Source organism: Siphateles boraxobius, unplaced genomic scaffold, assembly GCF_051911475.1.
Source record: "Siphateles boraxobius isolate OS27281-9 unplaced genomic scaffold, OSU_SipBor_1 22, whole genome shotgun sequence".
NCBI classification, from domain to species: Eukaryota; Metazoa; Chordata; class Actinopteri; order Cypriniformes; family Leuciscidae; genus Siphateles; species Siphateles boraxobius.
Window position 1 is genome coordinate 28,544,269 of NW_027508833.1, and position 23,544 is coordinate 28,567,812.

General features: G+C 38.9%; 2 protein-coding genes across 2 annotated transcripts; both read left to right on the forward strand.

Moving 5' to 3' along the window:
• Window positions 1-1,545: 1,545 nt before the first annotated feature.
• Window positions 1,546-3,532, forward strand: fgfbp3 (fibroblast growth factor binding protein 3). Its single transcript, XM_077238217.1, has 2 exons — window positions 1,546-1,620; window positions 2,180-3,532. Exon 2 carries the CDS (start codon window positions 2,263-2,265, stop codon window positions 2,953-2,955), a length of 693 nt encoding a protein of 230 aa, XP_077094332.1. The 5' UTR covers window positions 1,546-1,620; window positions 2,180-2,262; the 3' UTR covers window positions 2,956-3,532.
• Window positions 3,533-15,114: 11,582 nt separating this feature from the next.
• On the forward strand, window positions 15,115-21,842 carry ppp1r3ca (protein phosphatase 1, regulatory subunit 3Ca). Its single transcript, XM_077239439.1, has 2 exons — window positions 15,115-15,304; window positions 19,735-21,842. The coding sequence occupies exons 1-2, from the start codon at window positions 15,291-15,293 to the stop codon at window positions 20,690-20,692; spliced, it is 972 nt and encodes a 323-aa protein (XP_077095554.1). The 5' UTR covers window positions 15,115-15,290; the 3' UTR covers window positions 20,693-21,842.
• The last annotated feature ends 1,702 nt before the right edge of the window (window positions 21,843-23,544 follow it).

Below are 23,544 nucleotides of genomic sequence, written 5' to 3' on the forward strand. Positions count from 1 at the left end.
GCCACACAAGAGATTCAACCAGGCGCTCAGGTGAAGTGTACCCGTGATAGGTGCTCTTGGGGTAGGGAAAGGATCCAATGAAACAATATGCAGGTCCCAGGCACTCAATAAGTAGATAATGAGGAGAAGGAGAAGGTTAAGAAGCCTTTATTAAATATGGCTAATTTCATTAAAAAGTCACAAGCCAACATGTTTCGAACTACAAAGTGGTCTTCTTCAGGGCCAAGTAACACATACAATGAGAATGTCGGAAAATTCGCAAACTCAACCAACGTGAGGCATTTTGGATTCATCAGTTGGATGCGCTCCGTATTCCAGGTCTGAACGAGGACATTGAATTGTTTCACATGCCACACATTCTTCTCATGCTCAATTAAAACTATTTGATTAATCTTCAAAATAAAAGAGCTATGAGAAGAATCTCAGGGACAAATTTAATACCCAAATTTATTTTGCTCAGTGGTGTTCAGTAGTCAGTATATGAGTCACTAGATAAAGAGAAAGATGCAAACAGCCAAAACACTGATTTATTAGTCATTTCACATTTTTTTAATAAAAATGAAAAAAAAAAGGTAAATAAAGCAAAGCCTGCACTGGCCTGAAAATGTGCCTGTGAGTTCAACATGCAATAGCCAAAGGCACACTCAGGGTTTGGAATGAATCCAAACTGCCTGTGAGGCCCTGAGCAAGACAACAGCCATGTATTACTTTACCAGTGTCTGCGGTGGGTCAGCAGCTGGGGTTTGGTTGGTATGGAGACACAACTGACTGTCAAGAATCTGCATCAACTGAACGGATAAAGAACAGAGCACAACCCGGCTATAGGGATGGTTTAGGTTTAGGATTAGAAAGTGTTGCCAGATATGTGAGCATAGGAAATAACAAACACGCACACACAAATACCCTGACAGACTATAAACACAAAATGGCAGGTGCGAACACACACACACACACACACACACACACACACACACACACACACACACACACACACACACACACACACACACACACACACACACACACACACACACACACACACACACACACACACACACACACACACACACACACACACACACACACACACACACACACACTCTCCAAAAGTCTACAACATACTTTTGAAAATGTAAAAAGCCCCTAAGGCAAAGTGATAGTGCTTGCTGATCCAAGGATAAGTACATTTAAAAAGAAACAAGCACAAATAAAATAATGTTGTTTGATGTGTTTTTTTAGCATTAAAGTAATTAGCAGTTTCCCTTTTGAAATGGCTTCAATTATTATTATTATTTTATTTATTTAATAGCAAAAAAGTACACAACACAAAATGCCTTGGAAAGAAGGATAGGCGAGAGAGAAACTGAAAGATTGAAAGCAGACAAAGGAGTGAAGAGAAGGGATGGGGTGAGGGGTGTCCATTTGTCTTCAGACAAGGAGGGAGGTGCCAGATTCTGGAAGGTTTGGATACCCTATTGATGGCCCAAAAAGCATACACCATGCAGCCTTTCCCCCACTTTTTTTCCTTTATCCCTCGATTCCATCCTTTATTTCTACCCCCTCCATTCTTATCCTTCCACAAGCTTCCCTCACTCGCAGGGTATAGAAGAAGACAGCTCGGTAAGTAAAAAGCTCTGAGACAAACGCTAAATATGAAACTTTACAGCTCTGTTTTCTAGTGCTTGACTGGCGTATAAGGAGGGGAAACACATCATATCTGTAGTTTTGTTTATTAGGATGACGAGAATGGCATGATATTTGATTTATCAGGTTATGTTATATTAAATTGATGCATACAGACTCATGCAGATCTATTCCAATTTAATGAATAAAATTATAACTAGCCTATATAAATAACAAATTATAAAAAATAAAAGGTAATTGTTTTAATTTTGAAATTTGAAAAGGGTTTATTATTTTAAAATTACATAAACTTTTTAAGACTCAATTATCTAGTCTGCATCATGTCAGTGTAATTTTAGTATCATTGAGTATTATAGTTGTTAAGACTTTGAATTCGTTTTATATATATATATATATATATATATATATATATATATATACTTTATTTCAGTTAACGTTTATTTTAATCAAAATAAGAAAAATGTTTTTTTAGGGTTTAAGTTAACTATAATAACGCTTCATCATGCATTAATGTTTTTCCTCTCTAATTTTGCAGGTGCTGATTTCTCTTTTCTGAGGGCGCTGTGTGTGCCCTGAACCAGAGATTTCTTCCTTTCTATAACCTTCATACACACAGCCATGCAAGGGCGGAGTTTATTCTTCACCTTTTCCTTCCTCTTCCTCCTCCTATCATTCTCTGAGGCAAAAAATAAGTCCAAACAATCATCAGATGCAGTGACTGGATCCGAAAGTACTGCCATAAATCCCTTGCTGGGGTCTGGCCAACTAAGCACTAAGGATGGGCACCGCTGCACCTGGGAGACGCTAGAGAGAGGAGCTAACATCCTGCTCCAGGTGAGCTGCTCTGCACCTGAGGAGGAGGGGCTCAAACCTCCCTACACATGCCAGTTTGCTGGAAAACCTCAGGAATGCTCCGTGTACAGCACCCAGTCCTCCCAGTACTGGAAACAAGTGGTGAGCAAACTGAAGAAGCGAAAGAATGCTTGCGAGGGGGAGAAAGTCCTGAAAACACGCCTGTGTAAGAGAGCACCCAGCGCATCTCACATGAAACTCACAGAGAGAAGCGGAGAAGAGACGACCACACACATTAGCGAGGGAACGCAAGAAAAGAGCAAGCGCAAAACAGAGGCGCCTGTGAGGAAAGAAAAAGAAGTACAGAAAGAGAAGGAAGAGGAGGTGAAGAACGAAGAGGATGAGGGGTTTGGAGAAGTACTGAATGATGGAATCTCAGACATGGGGCCTGCTGTGAGCTACTGCGGAGAGGGATGGCATTCTGTCTGCAGCTTTTTTGTCAAGTTTCTTGATGGTTAAAAAAAGAGAAACATCTGCTATCAATGCTTTTTCGGACCCAGTGGAGGATAAGAATGTTGATGCATGAAATAAAGACGGAAAGACGCTGTCGGGTGTCAAAAAAGGACTTAGAAGAAGCTTACCAGCTAGTCTGCACCCTAAAAACATAATGGATAAAAACAGTCCTGTTGTGAAGAGGAAAACAAATTGACACAGAAAAAAGTAGTTTATGTGTAATATTTAACAAACACACTAATCACATTGCTTAAACAAAATGTATTACTTGTGTATATTGCAACTAAACCTGATTTCCCTTTTTGTAGATAATGACTAATTGTGATTTGTATTCCACACATGACATTTGAATTTTTATTCATTATGAAAATTGATGTATATGATTTTTGCAAATAATACTCAAGTCAATTAAAAACAAATTTAATTAGCCTACGTATGCATATATTTTTTAACCAAAACTTTAGCCTAGATATAGCCTATGGCAGAATTTCTTTTATCATTCATGCTCAACACATCTGGATGATTAGATTAAAAGTCCTCCAGAGCTCACACAAGATTAATAAAAGACCCTTATATCACTGTTTATTGTGTAGCCTATTTAACTGTTATGTGCATATAGATCGATGTGTGGTGTTTGCCAGTAGATATGTATTCAGACAGCATAGCTTTCTCCATTGTGCATCAATAGTCACCTTGCCATATCAGTGGTCAAAATGAAAAACACAGATAATATAACAGCACATAGTTCAAATCGATAAAAATGTGCCATTTAAGTAGCCGATCAGCCCGATACGCACACTACGCAAGTTGCGTAGGGCCCCGCAAATTAGACAAGGCCCCGCCTCCCCCTTGTTTCAAAGCGCGTAAATCAAAGTTTGCAACGTCGATGAGAAAATTAAGCGGATCCTTCTGGTCACGAAGAGAGAGAGAGAGAGAGAGAGAGAGAGAGAGAGAGAGAGAGAGAGAGAGAGAGAGAGCACATGAGAGTGAATCGCGGGAACAGCCTCGCGATCAGTTATAGGCTACTTGTGTTCTCTCCTCTCCAAGTTTAATGTCAGCAAAGAGCAGTGAAGTTCTCTCTCTAGTCTGTTTGTCTGTCTGTCTAACCCAGCTGGGCAGAGCATATTTTGTGCTGTCTGTCTTGCTTGCTAATGCTAGTGCTCCTCATTATCGGCGCACATACTTTCACATAGGCTACCCCTGTCTTCGTCTTCAGGCAGGAAATGCAGATCCGCTATGCACTACGCCCAAGAATTTTATAAATAATTGCTTGCTGGGCTGTCAATAAATTAATGCTTTGTTATATCATTCTATCTCCCGAGTCTTTCTGGTAGAACTCTATTATATCTATATTATGATATATAAACTATATTATGATATCTAAAGACTAGTGAAAGACTTCCCTGTGTTTGCTCTGCTAAATTCAACTCACCTGTAAAAGTGACTTTTATGTGAATCAGGCATAAAGAATGTATGTAATATATGATCTGATCTCCCAAAAGTACAAAACATAAATATCATATCAAATATCACTATTGAAACGTAACTATTCATTATATTCACTACACACACACACACACACACACACACACACACACACACACACACACACACACACACACACACACACACACACACACACACACACACACACACACACACACAGGTAGGTGTGTGCTTTCGTGGGGGTTAAATGAGTGGGAGATGGATGAGTATTGGTAAACAGCCATGCAGCACCCTTATGGAATGGAAATATATTTCCCATATATGAATGATCAATATATTAAATGGTTAAACAGTATATTTGAAAATATACATAATAATATATTGTGTTAATATTGAATAATACATAAGGAATTGCCGCTTTTCATATGTTGAAAAATATGTGACAATATATTTACTAATATATCATAATGTATGTAATTCATGTATTCAGTAATACACTTCATAATATATAGACGTATATGTGATCAGATATGACACTGCATGTGTAATATAGCAAATATATTTACTCATGCAACATAAATGCACTTAGTGAAATATATAATGTAATATGTTTCTTATATTTTTTAATTATGTACATTACAAATGTTTCATATCCTCAAGCTAGTTAACAAAAGTGTAAGACTGGAAGAATTGGAAGATAGTGCAACTCTCTAGGAGAACAAAGCAAATTAACATTTGAATTTCTCTCTTGTGCACCATTCGAGACGCAAGTCTCACCTAAGCAATCCTAATCTACATCTTTTCCTTTGACCCCCCATTCTCCCCCCACTCCTTCTCCCTCATGCTGAGATCACCTGAAATCCCCCAAGAATACAGTATAGTTAATAATGTGAATAATTATCATACAGTATCACACATGTTTGATATCATTTGAAATGTCTCAGTGCGACTGGTACAAAGGTCTCATTCTCAAAGAAGTAAACCAAAAGGTAATGAGATATTTAAGAGTTTAGAAATAATTCACATGCATAGGAGGGTGTGTCTTCCAGGCATATGGCCTCATGCTCTCAGAAGGTGTAAACTCAAATCAAATTCCCATTGTTAGCAAATGGTTCCATGTAAATCAGCTTCTGTCCCAAGTAAGTCTGGGACGGTGATTAATGTGAATTGCCACAGTGAACTCATGTTTACATTTTATATGAGGTCTGTCTAATGAAATGCAACTAGACCTCGGGGTGTTTTTTGTAACCAGATTAGCCCGTGATGCGAAGTGCACCAAATCACGTAGATTTTCTATAATGTCAAGGTATTGCATCTTCTCTCTTTATTCTAGAGCATTTGATGTTTGTATCTATTATCTTTGAACTGATTATGCACCTGGCGTGATACATTTACCTGACGTAATAAATTGTAAACATTTGATTTTATTCTAGTGGACTCTGACATTATTTTCAGTAAAGAGTTAAAAAGAATAATCAAATATTCGTTCACTTTTTAATGATGCCCAGGTATCATTAAAACCTTTTTCATTTATGGAGTCAGATGAAATAACGAGTTAATACATATGAGAAAATATATTTCATTTAATCAAATTACTTTGTCACGCGGAAAGCCCGCTGACCCCCCCATATTTATATTGATATACCCCCCCCCCCCCCCCCCCCCCCCCCCCCCCCCCCCATATTGATATTGAGCAAAACACATCAAATAACACTTAATCTTAACATTTGCTATCCTGATTTAGAATTAAACCCTGTATTAGGCTGTGTTTGATTTGTTAATTTGCTGCATGCAGACAATACATGTACTTTGGGTTAAAAGTGGCCATCCGAATCTCTCCAGGGACAGGAGCGGAGAGGAAAGCAGTGTTGGGGTAGACAATAACTAACTAAAAAGTGGCAGATGTACTATTCCTACTATTCCTTTTCGCACTGTCAGTGGCGGAAATCGTCAATGAACGATCATGGCACTAGGCCTGGTGGCGTGAAGGCAAATGCACTTAACTATATTTGACAGTTTAGCGTGCTGCACAGTATTTCATTTGTTTCCATACTATGCTTGTGGAGATTTTCCAGTTACAAAATACATTTTCAAAGTATATAGTGGGGTGTTGTGCGACCAAACAGCGTTTAATGTCCAAGCAGAAGGGGGAAACCAAACACACTCCCTCTCGTATAGCGTCCAAAAGTCTGATTCGGTTAATCCTTCTTCTTGTCTTTTTCTTTTTTATTCAGTTCTTCCTATGGATCTTTATCATATGTAGCATTAGAAAATCTGAATCATAAATGGTTCTCATCTGTTGAAAAATCCGATTCAATTTAGTGGTTTGATTCTTCCTTAATGATCCCCTCTAGCTTTGGAAAGTCCGATTAATTCTGGTGAATCCATTCATTCGGGCAGTTAATATACATGAACAGATTAAATACACTTATTTGGAGTTCATGGCTTGGCTACTATGTACAAATAATATGTAAATTACAAGTTTTGTTCTATTTTATCTGTTCAAGGAGATGGGAGGAACATGAAACATGAAATGATGATGCCAACAGGAAACCAATACTGATATTTTGTTCTTTGAGTTACTTTATATTAATAAGAAAATGACATAAATATGCTGTTCAGTTCACTCCGATTTAAATTTCAGAGGTGTAGAAATGACAATGTTTTTGAATATTACCAGAGTATTTTATAGACAGTGTACTGTTGTTCATTACAGACTGTGTTTGGAGACAGAATCTCAATGAGTTGCTTCAGCCCAGTCTATCAAACAAATACACACTCAAACACCACCTCTCTTACATAGACACATCACTTACTAAACAGGCTGGCTCTTAGTCGGTGCACATAAATCAAGTGTTTAAAACAGGCATACAGCCAGATGCCCCTTTCAAGGCCCCCTTTCCCATCCTGATCTACAGGGAAACAACACTACCAGCCTCCCCAAAACCCAAATGGGACTCCTGAGAATCACACAAAGGGGCTCAAGGCGCTTCCCACATCAGAACAATTTTGTACAAAGTGGAGAAGTGACCCATTCAGACACCCTTGCAATGTTCTATTCTACAACCTGGCCTTACGCCACATTCACCCTCTTAAGCCTTACACCGATCCAATGGAAAACGGCAAAGAATGACACAAGACACACAGAATTAGTACTGACATAGTAGAGGTTGGAAGCTGTGCCATGTGGAAACACGGGGCTCATGGGTAATTTGGTCAATAAGAAAATAACAAGACACCAGTGACTGTTGACGAAGAGTTCATTTGTTGACCGTATCAGCATTTCTGCTGCCTCATGGAGTTAAAACGCAGTGTGAAAAAACGTTACAAAGATTAAAACGCGCAAGTTTTTTGCATGGTCTGCATCTCGTGTCAGCTGGCATCTAGGCATACATCACCAAATTGCTTCATTAGTGGAAGCAGCAAGCTTATTTTTAAAGATGATTGATGGAAACAGATTAAGCAGCCAACCCTGACTTACAGTAAAATACTGAAAATCTACACACTAACAAATGCAACACACATTTGTACAGTAGGGCTTGTCATGAAGTCTGATTCATTGCCTGCAAACTCTGATTAGAACAACAGTAGCCCCTGCTGGATGGGAGATATTAATGCAGATCTCCAAACCTGAGAGCTCTAAAAGCAGTACTTTTCTTGCATGGTCGACCTGTGAGCTAGCTGTTGCAAACAAGTAAACAAAAAGTAAAAGAAATGAAAGGATAAAAATAGTTTATTGAAAAATAAATAATATTTATCTGGGAAATCAAATCATTGTGACTTATCAATAGTATCAAATTAATTTGTGAAAAAGATAATAGGGCATTATCTACTGTGGGTTTTGATGGGCCAGCATCCTCAGCTATCTTGTAGTCACAGAGGTCATCCCTCTTCACAGCTGTTCTGTTTGAACAGGTTCAGAGCAAACTGTTCTGTTCTGTAAAAATATTTGACTCAAAACCAAAAATTATATAAATTTCTATACAATATAATCACAATTAGGGTAAATGGTGATCACATTTTATACAGCTGGTTGGCGTGGTGCATTGACCCAAACAAACTAGTCAAGACCATAGACATAATAAATACATAGGCGACTATTGGCCGCTTTGGAACGTTGCTGCGATACGTCAATGCGTCCGCCATATTGCTGAGGGCAAGACTGGACCGTAAACAAATGCAAGTAAACGGGTGAGATGCAGTTTTTCTGGATAAAAACAAAAATAACGTTTACATTTATCAACCGATTTCAGTGGTTTGTATGTGGTGTACAAAAAGTTCCTAGTTATTTAAAATCTCGATAATTAGACTTATAACATTTTTTTTTTAAATAAGGAATTGTCAAAGCTCAGGCTTGTCATGTACTTGGCTTTTTATTCTCGGATAAATAAGAATTGGGAAGACCCCCATAATGAGATATAATTTAATTTTTACATTAAATTAAATAAAGTTTTCTTATTGTGGAAAAAGCATTTTCTGTCTTTAACACGATTTTAGCTTTTCTTGTGAGTCAGGCAGGCAGGCTGCTTTCTGTGTTTTTATAGCACTAAAATTATAGGTATTTACAAATAGATACTCCAAATATACAATAACAAAGATAACTGATGGATCCTTTATGGTAATACATGTGATATGGTACAACTACAGTGCAATGCAAATAGTAAATATAAGATAAAGTGAGAAGTTATAGTAAATAGTTTAGTGTATAGTCAATAAAATAAACAAACAGTATACAGCAAATAAAATAGTAATGAATAGTATAATTATATAATATCATAAGTACAATAATATAATAATATATTGATAATAGCATATAGTTTATGTATAATTCTATAATAATAGCAATAGAATATGAAATATCAATTACAGAATATAGACAGTAAAAAAACAAGTTAAATAGTGACTAGTGAATAGTACAATCATTTAACAGCATAACTATAATAGATTGATAATTGCAAGTGGTATAATATGATAATAATAATAGCAAATACAATGTAATATCAATTACAGAATAATAAAGACGATAATAAAAATAGTAAATGAAATAGTGACTAGTAGCCTATCCGAAACGAGTACTTGTCATAAAAGTCGGTTTTAAGAAAATATATCCTAGATGAATATTTAGACTTCAGGAAATTTGCATGAAACTGCAATGTGACTTGTGCCACACTGTTTTATCGATCTACCTATCTAAAAGACAAGTGTGTTTTTGAATGTATTGTATGGGACATGACAGCCAAGCAAACACAAGGCAGGTGTCGATCAGGTATAAGATTATACATTTAAATGAATAATTTCTTTGAGGTGTCCACTAGATGTCCCTCTCCACCACTGCATATTCCAATAGGTAAATTACACTGAATAAGACTTTGAAGTTTTGTAACATAGCCAAATACACATTTTATTCCAGGCTTGTGTGGGGGTTGGCAGCGTGACACTGGGCGTATTATGCAATTGTAAGTCTATAGACTAATCATATTCTTATGCCACAGAAGCAACAATGATTGACCTGGCTCGGCTGCAGGATGAAATGACTGAGGGGGTATGTGAAATTGTTAAGGGTGCTTAACTTTATACCATCAATGAACAATACATACTGAGAACTCGCTTTGGAACGACACAGGTAACCAGAAAGTGTAATGCATGGGCGCCACCATGTTTCTTTACGCCGCAGTTCAGAGAGTCCTGTCAGTCATCAGTTTCTCCCGAAATACATGTAAGAAAGTGGCCGGTGAACTGTGAGAAGAATAGAGTAAACTTTATAGTTACTTCCACTATGTTTGTCTGATATGAATAACACACGTCGGCAAATTAGAAAACATAGATTGTTATTGCTGCTTCCACAGACATCAGTGTGTATTTTTCAAACTCCAAATGTATTGTTTTACTAGTGCTTATGTGTATTTAAATGCCTGAAACCTAAAATAAACATTATGAGGTTGAAAACACTGCATAGTTGTGATATATAGCTCGTCTGTCTCTGGCTCTGCGCCAACCAACGAGCGAAAGCACAGTTTGAATCACTGAACATTCTAAATCCCATATGTGGGACGTATTCTTAGGGGCACAGAAATAAATAAAAAATTCGCTCTCGCTGCCCTGCCAGCGACGCCGTGGAAAGATTCGAGGACGCTCTGATGCTCTTAGATCCAATGCTTGGTATTTTTTAAAACTTTATTTAAAGGGGCCGCAAAGCAAACAAGCATGCCGATCGTTATTTTTGCAGAAAATTGATAGATGGAAAGATCTTAAAAACTATAGTGACATGTTTGCTAACGAAATAAACCAATTAAACCCCATTTGTGTGGTGTGACTTTTGTGTTCTTATCAAATTCAAATGATCAACCTCTCCTCTATTTTACTTGGGAACTAATGTGGTCGGAACCAAAGTTTACTGGACTGCATTCTCTGGAATCCTATCAAACGGAGCAATTCTACATTGCGAATGGTTGCCGCCGGGCTCATTACCATAAAGTTGACCTGATTTCAACTCTCCTCGCCACTCTAGCCGTCCTTGCCGGAGCTCGCCGCCGGTGTGGTGAAGTGTTGAGTCCCAGCTTAGGACCCAAACCGATTGGTTCAAAGCACGATTTATGGGTAATCGCTTTAGTGCCTGGTTACAAATCAGACAAAATCACTTTATTATAGAAGACATTTGAACTACGTTATAACAAGTCATTAATGTCTTTTAACTTATATGTTTCATGTTTATATCTTATATCTCATGTTTAACCACTAGACTAGAGACATCAGAGCCAGCGGCAAACGTCAGAAGGACTAGCCGAGTTAAGGCTGTTCCAGGCGGGTTACATGAGCGCTTGAGCGCCCGGTGATCGTCTGGATCTCACAACGTCGGATCAAATTTTTAAATAGGCGCTATCTTTATAAATAAACTACAGATTTGAGCTAAGGACAACTACATTCTCGACTGAAAAACATCTTGCACATAGCAGCAGGTTAGCTGTAGGCCTTCATATCAGCGGGATTTAACATTCTACATAAAGCTACAAATAAATAACGCCAAAACAGCTCACGTCTACAAGTTATCGCGAGGACAGATTTAGATCAGGCATACAAATGGGGTCCTAAGCTGGGACCCAACACTTCACCAAACGCGTGATTTTTTTCCCCAAACCACTTCAGTGGAAATCCCGCCCTGCAGCCGATTTAAAAGTTTTCATTGGTCATGTCAATCACTGTACTGATTGCCTACACCAAACACTGATCCCTAAACCTACCCGTCACTGTAACCTAAACCAATGAAATCGGCTGCAGGGCGGGATTTCCGCTGAAGTGGTTTGGGAAAAAAAATCACGCTCACCAAACCATAGACGCCCTATAGACCCCTTTTGCGCCAACGTCACAATTACGTCACGGCGTTAGCTGGAGGCAAAACAAATTGAAAACTGGAGGCGGCCAATACAAAACAGCACATATTCGGCTACATTAGGATCTTAAATTATTTTTATTTTTATTAAATGTCATCTTGTTGTGTTTTTGGGTGCAAGAATCACCTACAGGATCCAATTTGAAATTTTATCGCATAATGTTTTCTAAACTATTGTGATGATTTGTAAATCATTGATTGTATACATTGTTATGATTGATTGTGATAAACTTTTTGAAGAACCTGGTAAGAAAGAATAATCAAATACATAGTTAATATAATTTTAATACATAAAAAATATTTTTATTTCTGGAAAATATTCACATCATTAAAATTGCACTGTAATGTCACTCTTTACTGTACGTTCACACCGCCGCCGACTTGAGAATCAAAGAAGCTCTGGCCGCTCTGTCAAGGACGCATGTCAAAAAGCACGGGGAAGCTCGTTGACGCTTTGGACGCTCTGACGTAGCAGGGAGAAGAGAAGTGTCACAACATGAAATGTAATAAACAGAAAAAACAAGCAATACATTGAAGAAACCTTTTATAATGACAGCATTTTTATAACCGTTTTGGTCACATTTGGTCAGGGAAAAAAATAATAATTAGCTATTATTATTATTAATATTTGCATTAGGCTATTATTTGCATTAGTGCAATTGGTCAAATCGTTGTCACCGTGAGCAAATGAATTGCATTCCCGCTTAAAACGAGCGTATCCCATCCCTCGTTCTTTTGTAACTGGTCCCTGTAAGCAAACAACGTCATATCATATATGATAGGAAACCCAGCAACAGCGATTATCAGCTTCTCCTCCATTTTCTCGGAACTAATGTTTTGGTAGGAACGAAAGTTCACATCGTATGTTTCTCCGGAATCAGCCAGAGTGAAGGACGTCTTTATTCTGATTGGTTTCTGGCGTTTTGCCGCTGCTTGCCGCTGAACCGCGTCATAGCTCATTACCATAAAGTTGAGCTTCTTTCCACTTTCTGATTGACGCTCAAAACGGCTAAAACGCGACGCCGAGGGATTTGACGCTCCTTGCAGCTGAGAGAAGCCAGCTTCCATTGAAAATGAATGACTTCCGGCCGCTTTGGAAGCTCAAGTCGGCGGCGGTGTAAACGTACGGTTACATTGTCGTCTTCTGGCCTTGGTGCTGGGCAGGACCGCGCAATGTAACGTTGCCACAAGTCAAGACCATTCATCACATAGTTATAGGCATCTAAAGGTTTCTATCCCCTCAGTTTGTCTTTACGCTCAGTTTCTCTATCAGGTAGGTGTAGGAGGCAGGCCACTCAACCGAGGTGACGTTAATCCTGTCAGATCGTCCATCCATTGACTAAGCGTGTATGGGTCGGCCAATCTGGTTCCGTCCCTTAAAATTAACTTTTGCAAATAACAATCGCGGTCCTGGACAGTGAGTGACCTTAAACATTAAGATAATATCTGATTTGTTAAAATCATTGTTAAAAAACAAGCTAACAAAACATGCAAACTAGCGTTAGAGAAGCGGCCAAAGGGATCGTTCTGCCTCCACCTAAGCTCCGCCCACATAAAAACGTCATTATGTTTACCAACTGAAAACGTTGCTGCGATACGTCAATGCGTCCGCCATTTTGCTGAAGGCAAGACTGCGTTGTAAACAAATGCAAGTAAACGGGTGAGCTGCGGTTTTCCTGGATAAAAACAATAATAACATTTACATTTATCTACCGATTTCAGTGGTTTATACGTGGTGTACGTTACTATTACTAATTATATGACCAAATACAACCAGAAAAACATTTTCAGTCTTGTTTGTGAAAGATAATTCCCCGAGACCTTTTCGTTTTCAATTGTGTGGTGATTTGTACAGCCCCAAGCAGTACACGAAGCAGGTATTTTTCTCAATTCCCGTATTGAGAGGTATGGAAAAGTTGCCCTCCGCAATATGGCGGCGCCGTTGACGTACGCTCCAACAGCGTCTATGTATTTATTATGTCTATGCACCCCACCGGCTCTCATTGAAAATGAATGACTTCCGGCCACTATGACCACTTTGACGCTCTCGTCGGCGGCGTTTTGAACGCACAGTTAGGGGGACATGATGAAAAAATTCGAGATTGGAGTAATAATTATATTTCAAGGCTGTTCGCTAGCAAAATTTGCGTTCCCTCGAGACACTTTGTGTCCGCTCGCAAAGAATGCAAACGTTTTCCAAACTAATGAAAAGTTCTGATAGGCGAACGCAAAGTACACAAGTGGAATGATAAAGTTTTGCTAGTGTAAGCAAAGTTTCTCTGTGGAATGCAAAAGTTTTGGGAGCAAACGCAAAGATTCACGTGGGAATGAAAGGAGTTTAATAATTTATAATTCCCCTTTCTCTGTGAAGAAAATATGAGATGAGAGAGAAAGAGAGCTCTTTAAGTGTTATATTTGCATGTGTTTGGACCTGGCTGGTTGTGCCACATTGGGCTGATAACCTAATCACCAAAAATAACAGCTTCACATTTGCACATCAGTAAGGAAGGTGCTAAGGTATTTATCACACATACATAGGCATTTAGCCATCCACATGAATCAATCAGCGTGTTTCATTACTTAATCGTTAATCTAAGAGGATAATGATCAGTAAAAATTATGATAAAATAACGCAAAATAGGCCTAGGCTACAGCAATCAAGCTTTGCAAATCTGAAAGAAATAGGAAAGACTGACTGACTGAGGTAATACTTGCTGTTTTTTAGTCAATATTTACAAAGGTGTAATGATATAGCTTGTGTGAAGAACTTTGGCATGTAGATGACCTGATTTTGGAGTCATGGGATGGGGCAAAAAAAGGACCATCTGGACCTTTGGACCATGGTAAACACACCATTGTTGGGTCTTTATGGTGGGGTTACATTTGATTTGTATATATTATTAGTGTCATAGGTTCATTACAACCTTCAGAAAATAAAGATTAACTTTACACATAATGACCTTCACACAGGGCAAACCACCACACTTAATTAAAGATTACCGTGCAATGTCACCTCCATCTGAATGTAGATATAGCATTTGCAAGTCTTGCAATAAAATGAAATAAAATAAAATAATAAATATTTATAATAAAATAAATCAACTATAGCGTCTACCAGAGAGGGTGTCAATTTAACAAATCCACGGCAACTGGCAGTATATTCACACGTGTGCGATACAATTTGCACCGACAAAGGTCCACCACAGCTACTAAATCTATTCCAGTGATGATTGGTCGAGACAAAAATCTGCGGCTCAGTTACTGGCTGGGGTGTGGAATATGCAAATAAATGGGACAAGGCTTTATTAAAGGACTCGCACTGTGTGCCGCGTGGAGTGGGTGTGTCGGCAGAGCACGACATACAGTCAGGCAGGCAGGCAGCAAACCTGTAGGTGTATAGTCTTGAAATAACCAATTTTACATTAAAATCAGCTCTCTGGAGTTGTTTACAAGTCGTGTGTCAGTTGTAATGCTCAAGAGACCACTTTAAACTGAAGGACATTTCTCTATGAGTTCCACAAGGTAAGGGCGTTTTTTAAGTTTTAAAAATGCATTCTGGTGCCTCTAGTGCAGTTAAACAAACTTTTTGTGATATATTTGTAATCTAGATAAGTGATGAATATTGACAAATGTTTATGTTTTGTCAATGATGACAACTGTGGTTACTGTAATGTTTCAAACCCTAAGTGAAGCACATTTCCATGTAAATCAAAATGTACTTTTAAAGGGTTAGTTCATACGGTGGCCGAGAGAGCTCAACGCGCTGCAACTGAGCATGCAAATAGAAAAAACACCCGCAAATTCAGAAAATATCTTCATCAGTTTTACAACACGTGTGCGGCAAATACTCACAACACCTCCAAATACAAAAACGTGCTACAACATTTCACAACACAACCAAATACATCAACGCACTTGCAAACAGCAGAGTCAATCCACAACGGAAATGTTTCCAGGGGAAAATAAGTGACGAACCCGACTGGGACATGTTTTTAGCGGTTTTTAGCTCAAAGTCTACTTTATTTATTTTTTCAATACATTCAGAGATTACATCTTTATTACATATGACTTTGTATAAAATATACAAAATGTATTAATAATATGTTTAATGACATCAGAATACAAATGAGAAAAGAAGAGTTAACAATGAGCTGAAAAAAGATAGAGAAAAAGAACACGAGGGTAAGATATGAATCTATACATTACCTAACGTTACATACAAATTTGGTTATGTTTAAATAAGTTTAATGAGAAATGTTTTGGTAATGCGGGGTCCAAAGATGAGAAGGCAAGTTTTAAAGTTGAGACACACAGATATATAACGCATATTTTAAAAACTGTTTTTGTATAAAATGTATAATTTATTTGCAGCAGTTATGTTAACAGCAATAATAAGAAATTTCTTTCGTAATTACTATTCAGCTGATGGACACCGTGCTGTGTTGTCATGTGAACATCCCAGGTGAAAATAATGAGGAATAGCTTGTTTTCACATGACGTCACGTCACTGCGTTGCCATGGCGATACAAACAGATGGTGGGCAGGAAGTGATTTTCTATATTTAGGAATCATTAAGTTATAACAAACTCAAAATGCCTATGTTTTGCGTCGTTTATGGTTGCTCAAATCGATCAAACCACGAGGAGTTTTTATCGTGTGCCAAAATTTGTTGTTCATAAGGGGGGAAAATACAAGAAATTGTTGTAAGCTAGGCCTAAGCTCTAAGCCCTAAGCTAGGCCTATTTGTTATTTTTATTCGTCTTATCAAGATACAAAATTCTTTTAACATTTTACTGTCAAGACAGCAACAATGTCACAGAGAGAGAAAAAAGCAACATGAATGAATGAAAATCATTGGCTTATAGGCCTAGCTTTTGCAAAATGAAATCACTTTTTTAACAGAACTATTTAACATCCATACAAGAAAAGAATGTCATGACGACCGTTGCAGCGTCTCTCTTCCAAAAACTGACTAAAGGCTAAAGCTATCTTTTAAGGTGCAGTCGTGACAGGGATGCAAAGGAACTAATGTGCCAGGTTCAGTCCAGAATTTGAAAGTGTGTGTGTGTATATATACAGTCAATGTAGCCTGGGTTTCCCCATGCTGCCTTACGCGCAGCACGATTTTATTCATGCTGCTAGGCAGCCTGGATTCCATGGGCCAGATTTCGCCTCAGTGAGGGGACCAATCACAGAACGGGGAGGGAGCTGCAAGACGATGAGAACTCGGTGTTTTCTTTTCGATAATAACATGTCTGTAGAGTGTCCATATATACCTTCTACCCTCATGTTTGTCTTGCACAAACGAAAATAGTCTCTGAACGCCATCGTGTACACATAAATCTCTGACCCATCGTCTTCTTCCTCATCTAATTTCTGTCGCTCTACATACGTCATCTGGTATAATTGAAACGATTGGCTATGAGCTACGTACAGGCGCATTTGATAGACATTCGTAGCACCCAATAAACTGCTCTGGGCATTCGTAAACCACGCCTCAAATACGAGAAAATGAACATGTGGTTCCCAGACCCACGTCTCAATGAGACTAGGTCTGACGTTAGTCAGGCTACAGTCAATGCAAAATGTCACAGAGAAAAGTAAATTAAAGCGCGTATATGCTTTGTCAAAGGATGTCGGGAGTGGACGGGCTATTGTCAGACTGTCCGCTCCCGTCCAAAGTACATCAGAGTTACGACCTCTTTCTTTTATTCGGAAATTTAATCCCGCGCCGCAAGAATTCTGATCGGGTCCCGCTGTACCTGCGGGAATGCAGACCTCTACTCCAAATTCCCCACTTCAAGGGCGCTGCGGTCTTTGCAGTTTTCAACACTTTTCTGTTTTTGTTTGTGAACTTTTGAAGCGCGTTTCTGTATTTAGTTGTGTTGTGAAACTGATGAAGATGTTTTATTAATTTGCGGTGCGTTTTCTTCAGTTGCAGTGCGTTGAGCTCTCTCGGCCACCGTAAGTTCACCCAAAAAAGAAATTTGTCATTAATTACTCGCCCTCATGTAGTTCCAAACTCAAGAGAAATCCGAGAGTTTTCTGACCTCCCTTAGGCAGCAACGTCAATGCAACGTTCAAGGCCCAGAAAGGTAGTAAAGACATTGTTAAAATAGTCCATGTGACTACAGTGATACAACCTTTGTTATGAAGCGACAATTAGAGCTGCAACGATTGATCGGCTGGTGATCGGAATCGGCCGATTTTCACGTGATCGGCCATGACCGGCGACCGGCCGGTCAGTCTGATATATTCCGATTTTTTGCCGGTCAAATGCACTCAGGTGCCGCAAGATTAACATAGCACAACATCAGCATCACACGTGCACACGGAACGCACATTTTGGAAACCTTGTGAATTTCGGCCGTTTCACACCGCAAGCGTGAGCAGTGCGGGTTTTTCTCCAGCCGTGCATGTTAATCAATGAGTGCATTCACACCGAGAGAAGGAGCAGCGCGTAAGCGTCGAGCATGAGCGTCGCGTGAGCAGCACTGAAGCGGGGTTTATTTTTATCTATCTAAAAGTCTATTTTTGCTGCGCTGCTCGCGCTCAATTACAGTGAAAGCACACTTTTGTTGGACAAAATAAATATGATTTCACCCCAAAAGTGCCCAGAATTTGTGTCTGGTGTGTTTTAACGAACTTATGTCAGAAAATAAATTATTTGTATTATTTCTCAATCGTTTCCCTGCACTTGCTCCACTTGCCCGAGCTTAGCGCTTGTTTGGCCTGGCTGGACATGTGGCAGTTGAGAGAAGAACTGTTTGTGAAATAAAACTTGCCATTGATGTACAAGTGAATGCAATAATTTTTTTTGCTATTTGTATATTATTTTATTGCCATTACCGGTTTTCATACAGAAGTTTAGTTTCCTAAATAAGTAAATGTATCACATTATTGTATATTTGAATATAGGAATTGAAAATGGTTCTTCCATACCATAACACTGCACTTACATGTGTGAATTTCCCAAACCAGGAGTAATAATTCATATAGTTAAAAAAATGTTCTATGTAAAATGTTCTATTAAAGAAAAGATAGAAAATAAATAGGTGTTTGCTATAAAGTAGTTAGAAAAAATGAAATCGGTATTGGTAGGGCAAACTCATGGGAAATCGGAATCGGCCTAGAAAATTGTAATGGTGCATCTCTAGCGACAATAATACTTTTTGTGTGCAAACCCCCCCAAAATAACACCTTTGTTCAACATTAGGCTCATTTGAGATGAGCAAAATCTGTGCAGAACCGATCACCACGAGATGTATGCCGGTTAGAAATGTGTCAGAGTGAGGACCGCCTTGCTCTGTCATGTTGACGTATGTCAAAAAACTCTTGCGACAGCAAGGTGGACTTGTGGTGTGTTTAATGTCTTGTGCCAACTGTGCTGATCAAAAACACAATGTGGGAAATGGCTTGCTGAAGACAGAGCTTAATGCTCATTGGTTTAAAAAAACGTGATGTATTGTTCTTTTTTAAAATGTTTGATTTTAAACGCACAAAAATTATTCTTGTCGCTTCATAACATTAAGGTTGAACCACTGTAGTCATATCGACAATTTTAACGATGTCTTTACTACCTCTCTGGACCTTGAAACTGGCAATGACATTGCTGCCCATATGGGGTCAGAAACCTCTTGGATTTCATCAAAAATATCTTAATTTGTGTTCTGAACATGAGCGAAGGTCTTACGGGTTTGGAACGACATGAGGGTGAGTGAATTAATGGGTGAACTAACCCCTAAAAGCCCTACAACCTTTGGGAGGTTCAAGGGCCACTGTCATAATAGTTTTGATAATTTCCACTCATGTCTAATTTTTATTGTGCTTCATAAAAGCACACTGTTTCTTCTTAGAATATTTTGGAAAAAATTAAAAGCACAATATCCTAAAATACATTTTAAGGCGTTGTACTCACACATCTGGGTTGTCTTTTGTGTGTCTTTGTTTAGAGTTCTTCATATCCTCAGTCCCCCAATACCGGGTCCAGTTATGCCCGCGGATGTGGCTGTGCAGCTGTACATTACTCATTCTCCCCCACTGCGCAGCTTCCTGAGCTCTTATGAAGACTACAGGGCACACAACCTGGTCAAAACCTGTTACAAACCCCTGCGGCCCTGCTTGAGCTCCAGAGCCCACCTGGAGCCCCCTTGTCTGGGCTGGCAGAACCCAAAATCTAAGACCAAGAAGAAGGTGGTGTTTGCAGACTCAAAGGGGATGTCGTTAACAGCGGTGCATGTCTTCTCTACTTTCGATAGTAGTGAACCCGTCACATCTGAGCCTCAGTTTGACCTGGAAGACCTAGGGAACATCACAGCCACTCTCCATATAAATTCTGTTCAGAGCAGAATTCTAGACTTTTCACTGCCAGCGGCAGACTATCTGGATTTCCGTAGTCGTTTGCTGAAGAATTTAGTTTGCTTGGAGAACTGTACCCTACAGGAGCGGGCCCTCACCGGCACGATCAAAGTGCGTAACCTGGTCTACGATAAGTCGGTTCATGTGCGGATCACTTTCGACACCTGGAAGAGCTTCCAGGATGTGGAATGCACATTTATGAATAATGTCTATGGTTGCCAGGATACAGACACATTCTCATTTGCCATTGAATTACCTGGGTATGTGGCACCTCAGAATAAGGTAGAATTCTGCATTAGCTACAGAACTGGAGTGCAGACTTACTGGGACAACAACGATGGCAGAAATTATGGACTGGTTTCAACATCTTGGCAACAAAACAATAAATGGAATTCCTCAACCCAGAGTAAGAAACCAAATGAACCCAGGAAGTTAGGCATGAAAAAACAAGACAAGAATGTTTATAAATGTAAAAGTCCTCTCCAATCCAATAGCATTTTCCCACAGTGGCAAAGTTGGGGAAACATTGCAACCTCCAGCCCCTACTGGTGACTTGAGCTGACGTAATTAACTAGCTAACTATCCAAAAGTGTTGAAAGCTTTTAGCAACAATATTTTTCTCAGCATGACAACAGAAGATTAAGATTCTCTTAAAAACTTTTAATATGATTTACCTGCTGATTATAAGTAGAACTTTACCAGATTGAAGAAATGACATGTTGCTACTGTTCAATACATTGTTTTATTCTTTTGTTAAAGTAAAACGTATGGGATGACCCCTTTTCCTGAAGAGCCAGACACCTCTGTAAACAAGACCACTGGGGGTCTAGAGTAAACACTATATAACTGCTTTGTCAGTTTATTGTATAAAATGTGTCTTTGTCTGTGCTAAGAGAACTTTTGTTAAACTGCTGCCATTTTGTGCCACATATGCTGACTGTGTGCACTATAAAAAATGAAACCAAGAACAAATCAAGTCAGATTATTTGAAGAGGATATATCTAAAGCCTGTGTCTCAATGGCCAATTTTTTACGGAGCTCCTAAAGGGACACGGTGATGGAAAAAACAGGAGATGGGCGGAAAAACCTGTCAAACCTTTGAGCTCCCAAACATTTCGCGAGAGAATGCAAACGCATTGACATGTAATTTTTCCTCCCGTGTCAATTTTTTTTGCAGCTCTGATTTCAGTGGAAGATTTTATTATGGAAGAGATGAACAGTTGGTGTCCAACCAGTGAGGTTATCCTTCATACTGAAGGGGTGAACTTTAACTGGTTACAATATTACATTATTATTATTTTTTTATTTTTATTTTTTTTGGTAAAAGAAATATTAATATTTATCATGTTAAATATGTACTCTTTGAATAAATTGGCTTAATTTGGTTTAGGTAATTTTGTTTATTAAGCTTTTTATTTGCAAGATGTGCATATGTTTGAGTGTCTCTTTTTTTATTTGTGTTTTGGATGTTAGAAATGTAATGTGCTGAATTTTATGCAATTGAATGCAACATGCTAAATAAATGGTTTCTGTGCCTTAGGATCTGCTGAGCAAATGTCAGTGCAAAGTAGGTAGCGTTGGATTATTATTTTTTTACGTTTAAAGTGAAATTCAGTGAATATGAGGTTGTGATATTTATGAATCAGATGTGAAGATAAGAATGGCTGTATTTTATTAAAGAAAGAATGGATGCCTTGGTAAATGAGTGTGTTTGATGTGATTTTTCTCAAATTAAACTAATAAAAATTCACATGGTCAGATTCTGTTTCTAATTAACTTGAGTCAGTGAGAATATGTATAGACTTCATTTTTTTTTTTTTTTGCCAAAGTGACAAAAATATTGTTTCCGTCTGTTTAGCGGACAATTTAGCTGGTAATGTTGCATGAAAAAACGAGCACGGGTGACAATGAGACCTGAATTCCTTTACTCTTGTAGCTGTAAGCACGTTGAGTGAAATGTTGAGTGAAGTATTCAAGTTAAACTCAAGCACCAGCAAAAATGTAAATAATAATGCAGATGGACTTAAGATAAGTTGGAGTAGCCTGACACCTGGGTTTCATGGATATGTGAATAAAGGGCTTATAAAATGCTTTTACCTACATATAAAGCTCTCTTTAAAATCATAAAAGCACATGAAGCAGCGAAAGGTTCAATGTTGGCTCAGGGTTTTCTCTGCTCAATGAGGAATGCAGAGAATGCTGAGAGATTTCCATTTTCCTACTATCTTGTTTGTTTTTTAAAGCATTCATACATGTATGAAACAACTCTTTAACACCGAGAAAGGATGGCTGATTTAGACTGAAGACCTCTGATAACCCTGGATATCAACAACCTCTGCCAGATCATGTACTAAACACACAGTTCAAAAATACATAGTGTAATGCCAATCTTATTTCAGCTGGTCACCATTTATTAAATCAATGAACAGAGGAACACCATGTTGATAGCAGAGGTTCTTTCAGGTTACTCCATTATCAATTTCAGTGTACAGACTGTGATAACTTTAAATAGCCAGTTAAATATATAACAAACCTATTTATACACTTTGAGAAAAATACGGAGAACATGTCATGCTTCTGTTGGGCAATGCAACTGAATTTTAAGTCTATTAAAAAGCTAATGCTAAAAGGTCACACAGGCACAATCACACATACATCCACTCAAACTGCATATCAAGTGGCCGCCAAGTATTTTGCTACTCTTATCTCATTCTTGTGTGCCAATTCCTGATGGAAAACCCAAAGTTCTCTTACGAGAGGTTCTCTCGTACTGCGTAATATCTTACGGTAGGGGAAAAACTGTTCTCCACGAGATATTGAAGCCAAAAAATTATCCTTACTTTTTGAAATAATGTAAAAAGCATTGCTGCAGCATGCATACAAAGGCAAGCCGACTCATGTGGCTATTGGCTGCCCTGCGGCAACTGCAGCAGCCTATCGAGAGAGGCCCCATGTGACGTCAGATCCAATGGGGGCGCTTTGCGCCCACTACGTCACGTCCTGCCGAAACGGGCGTGGTCTGGGCCTATAAATATAGCTCGATGGCTGATATACTCCGATTTTCATCTATTCAGCGAAGCTCACGCATCATTGGATCCAGAGTGAGAAGCCGCGCCGCCTGAGAATAAACCTTCTGCGGGACGAGCCTTTGCATCTGAAGCCGCTGGCCTTCATCTCGCGCCTTCAGTCGCCGTACCTGCTATGCTTTCCGGCGTATATATCCTTTTACTCTGCTGAGTGTGTGTTCGCCGCCGCGACTCACACTCTCTCTCTCTTATCTAAAAGAGCAAGCGTCTTTTTAAAGATGCCTCATTCCTGTTGATCGTGCCGAGCTGCACTCAGCGACGGGGACCGCTATGTCATCTGCGTTTCCTGCCAGGGTGAGGATCATGCAGCTCTCGCGC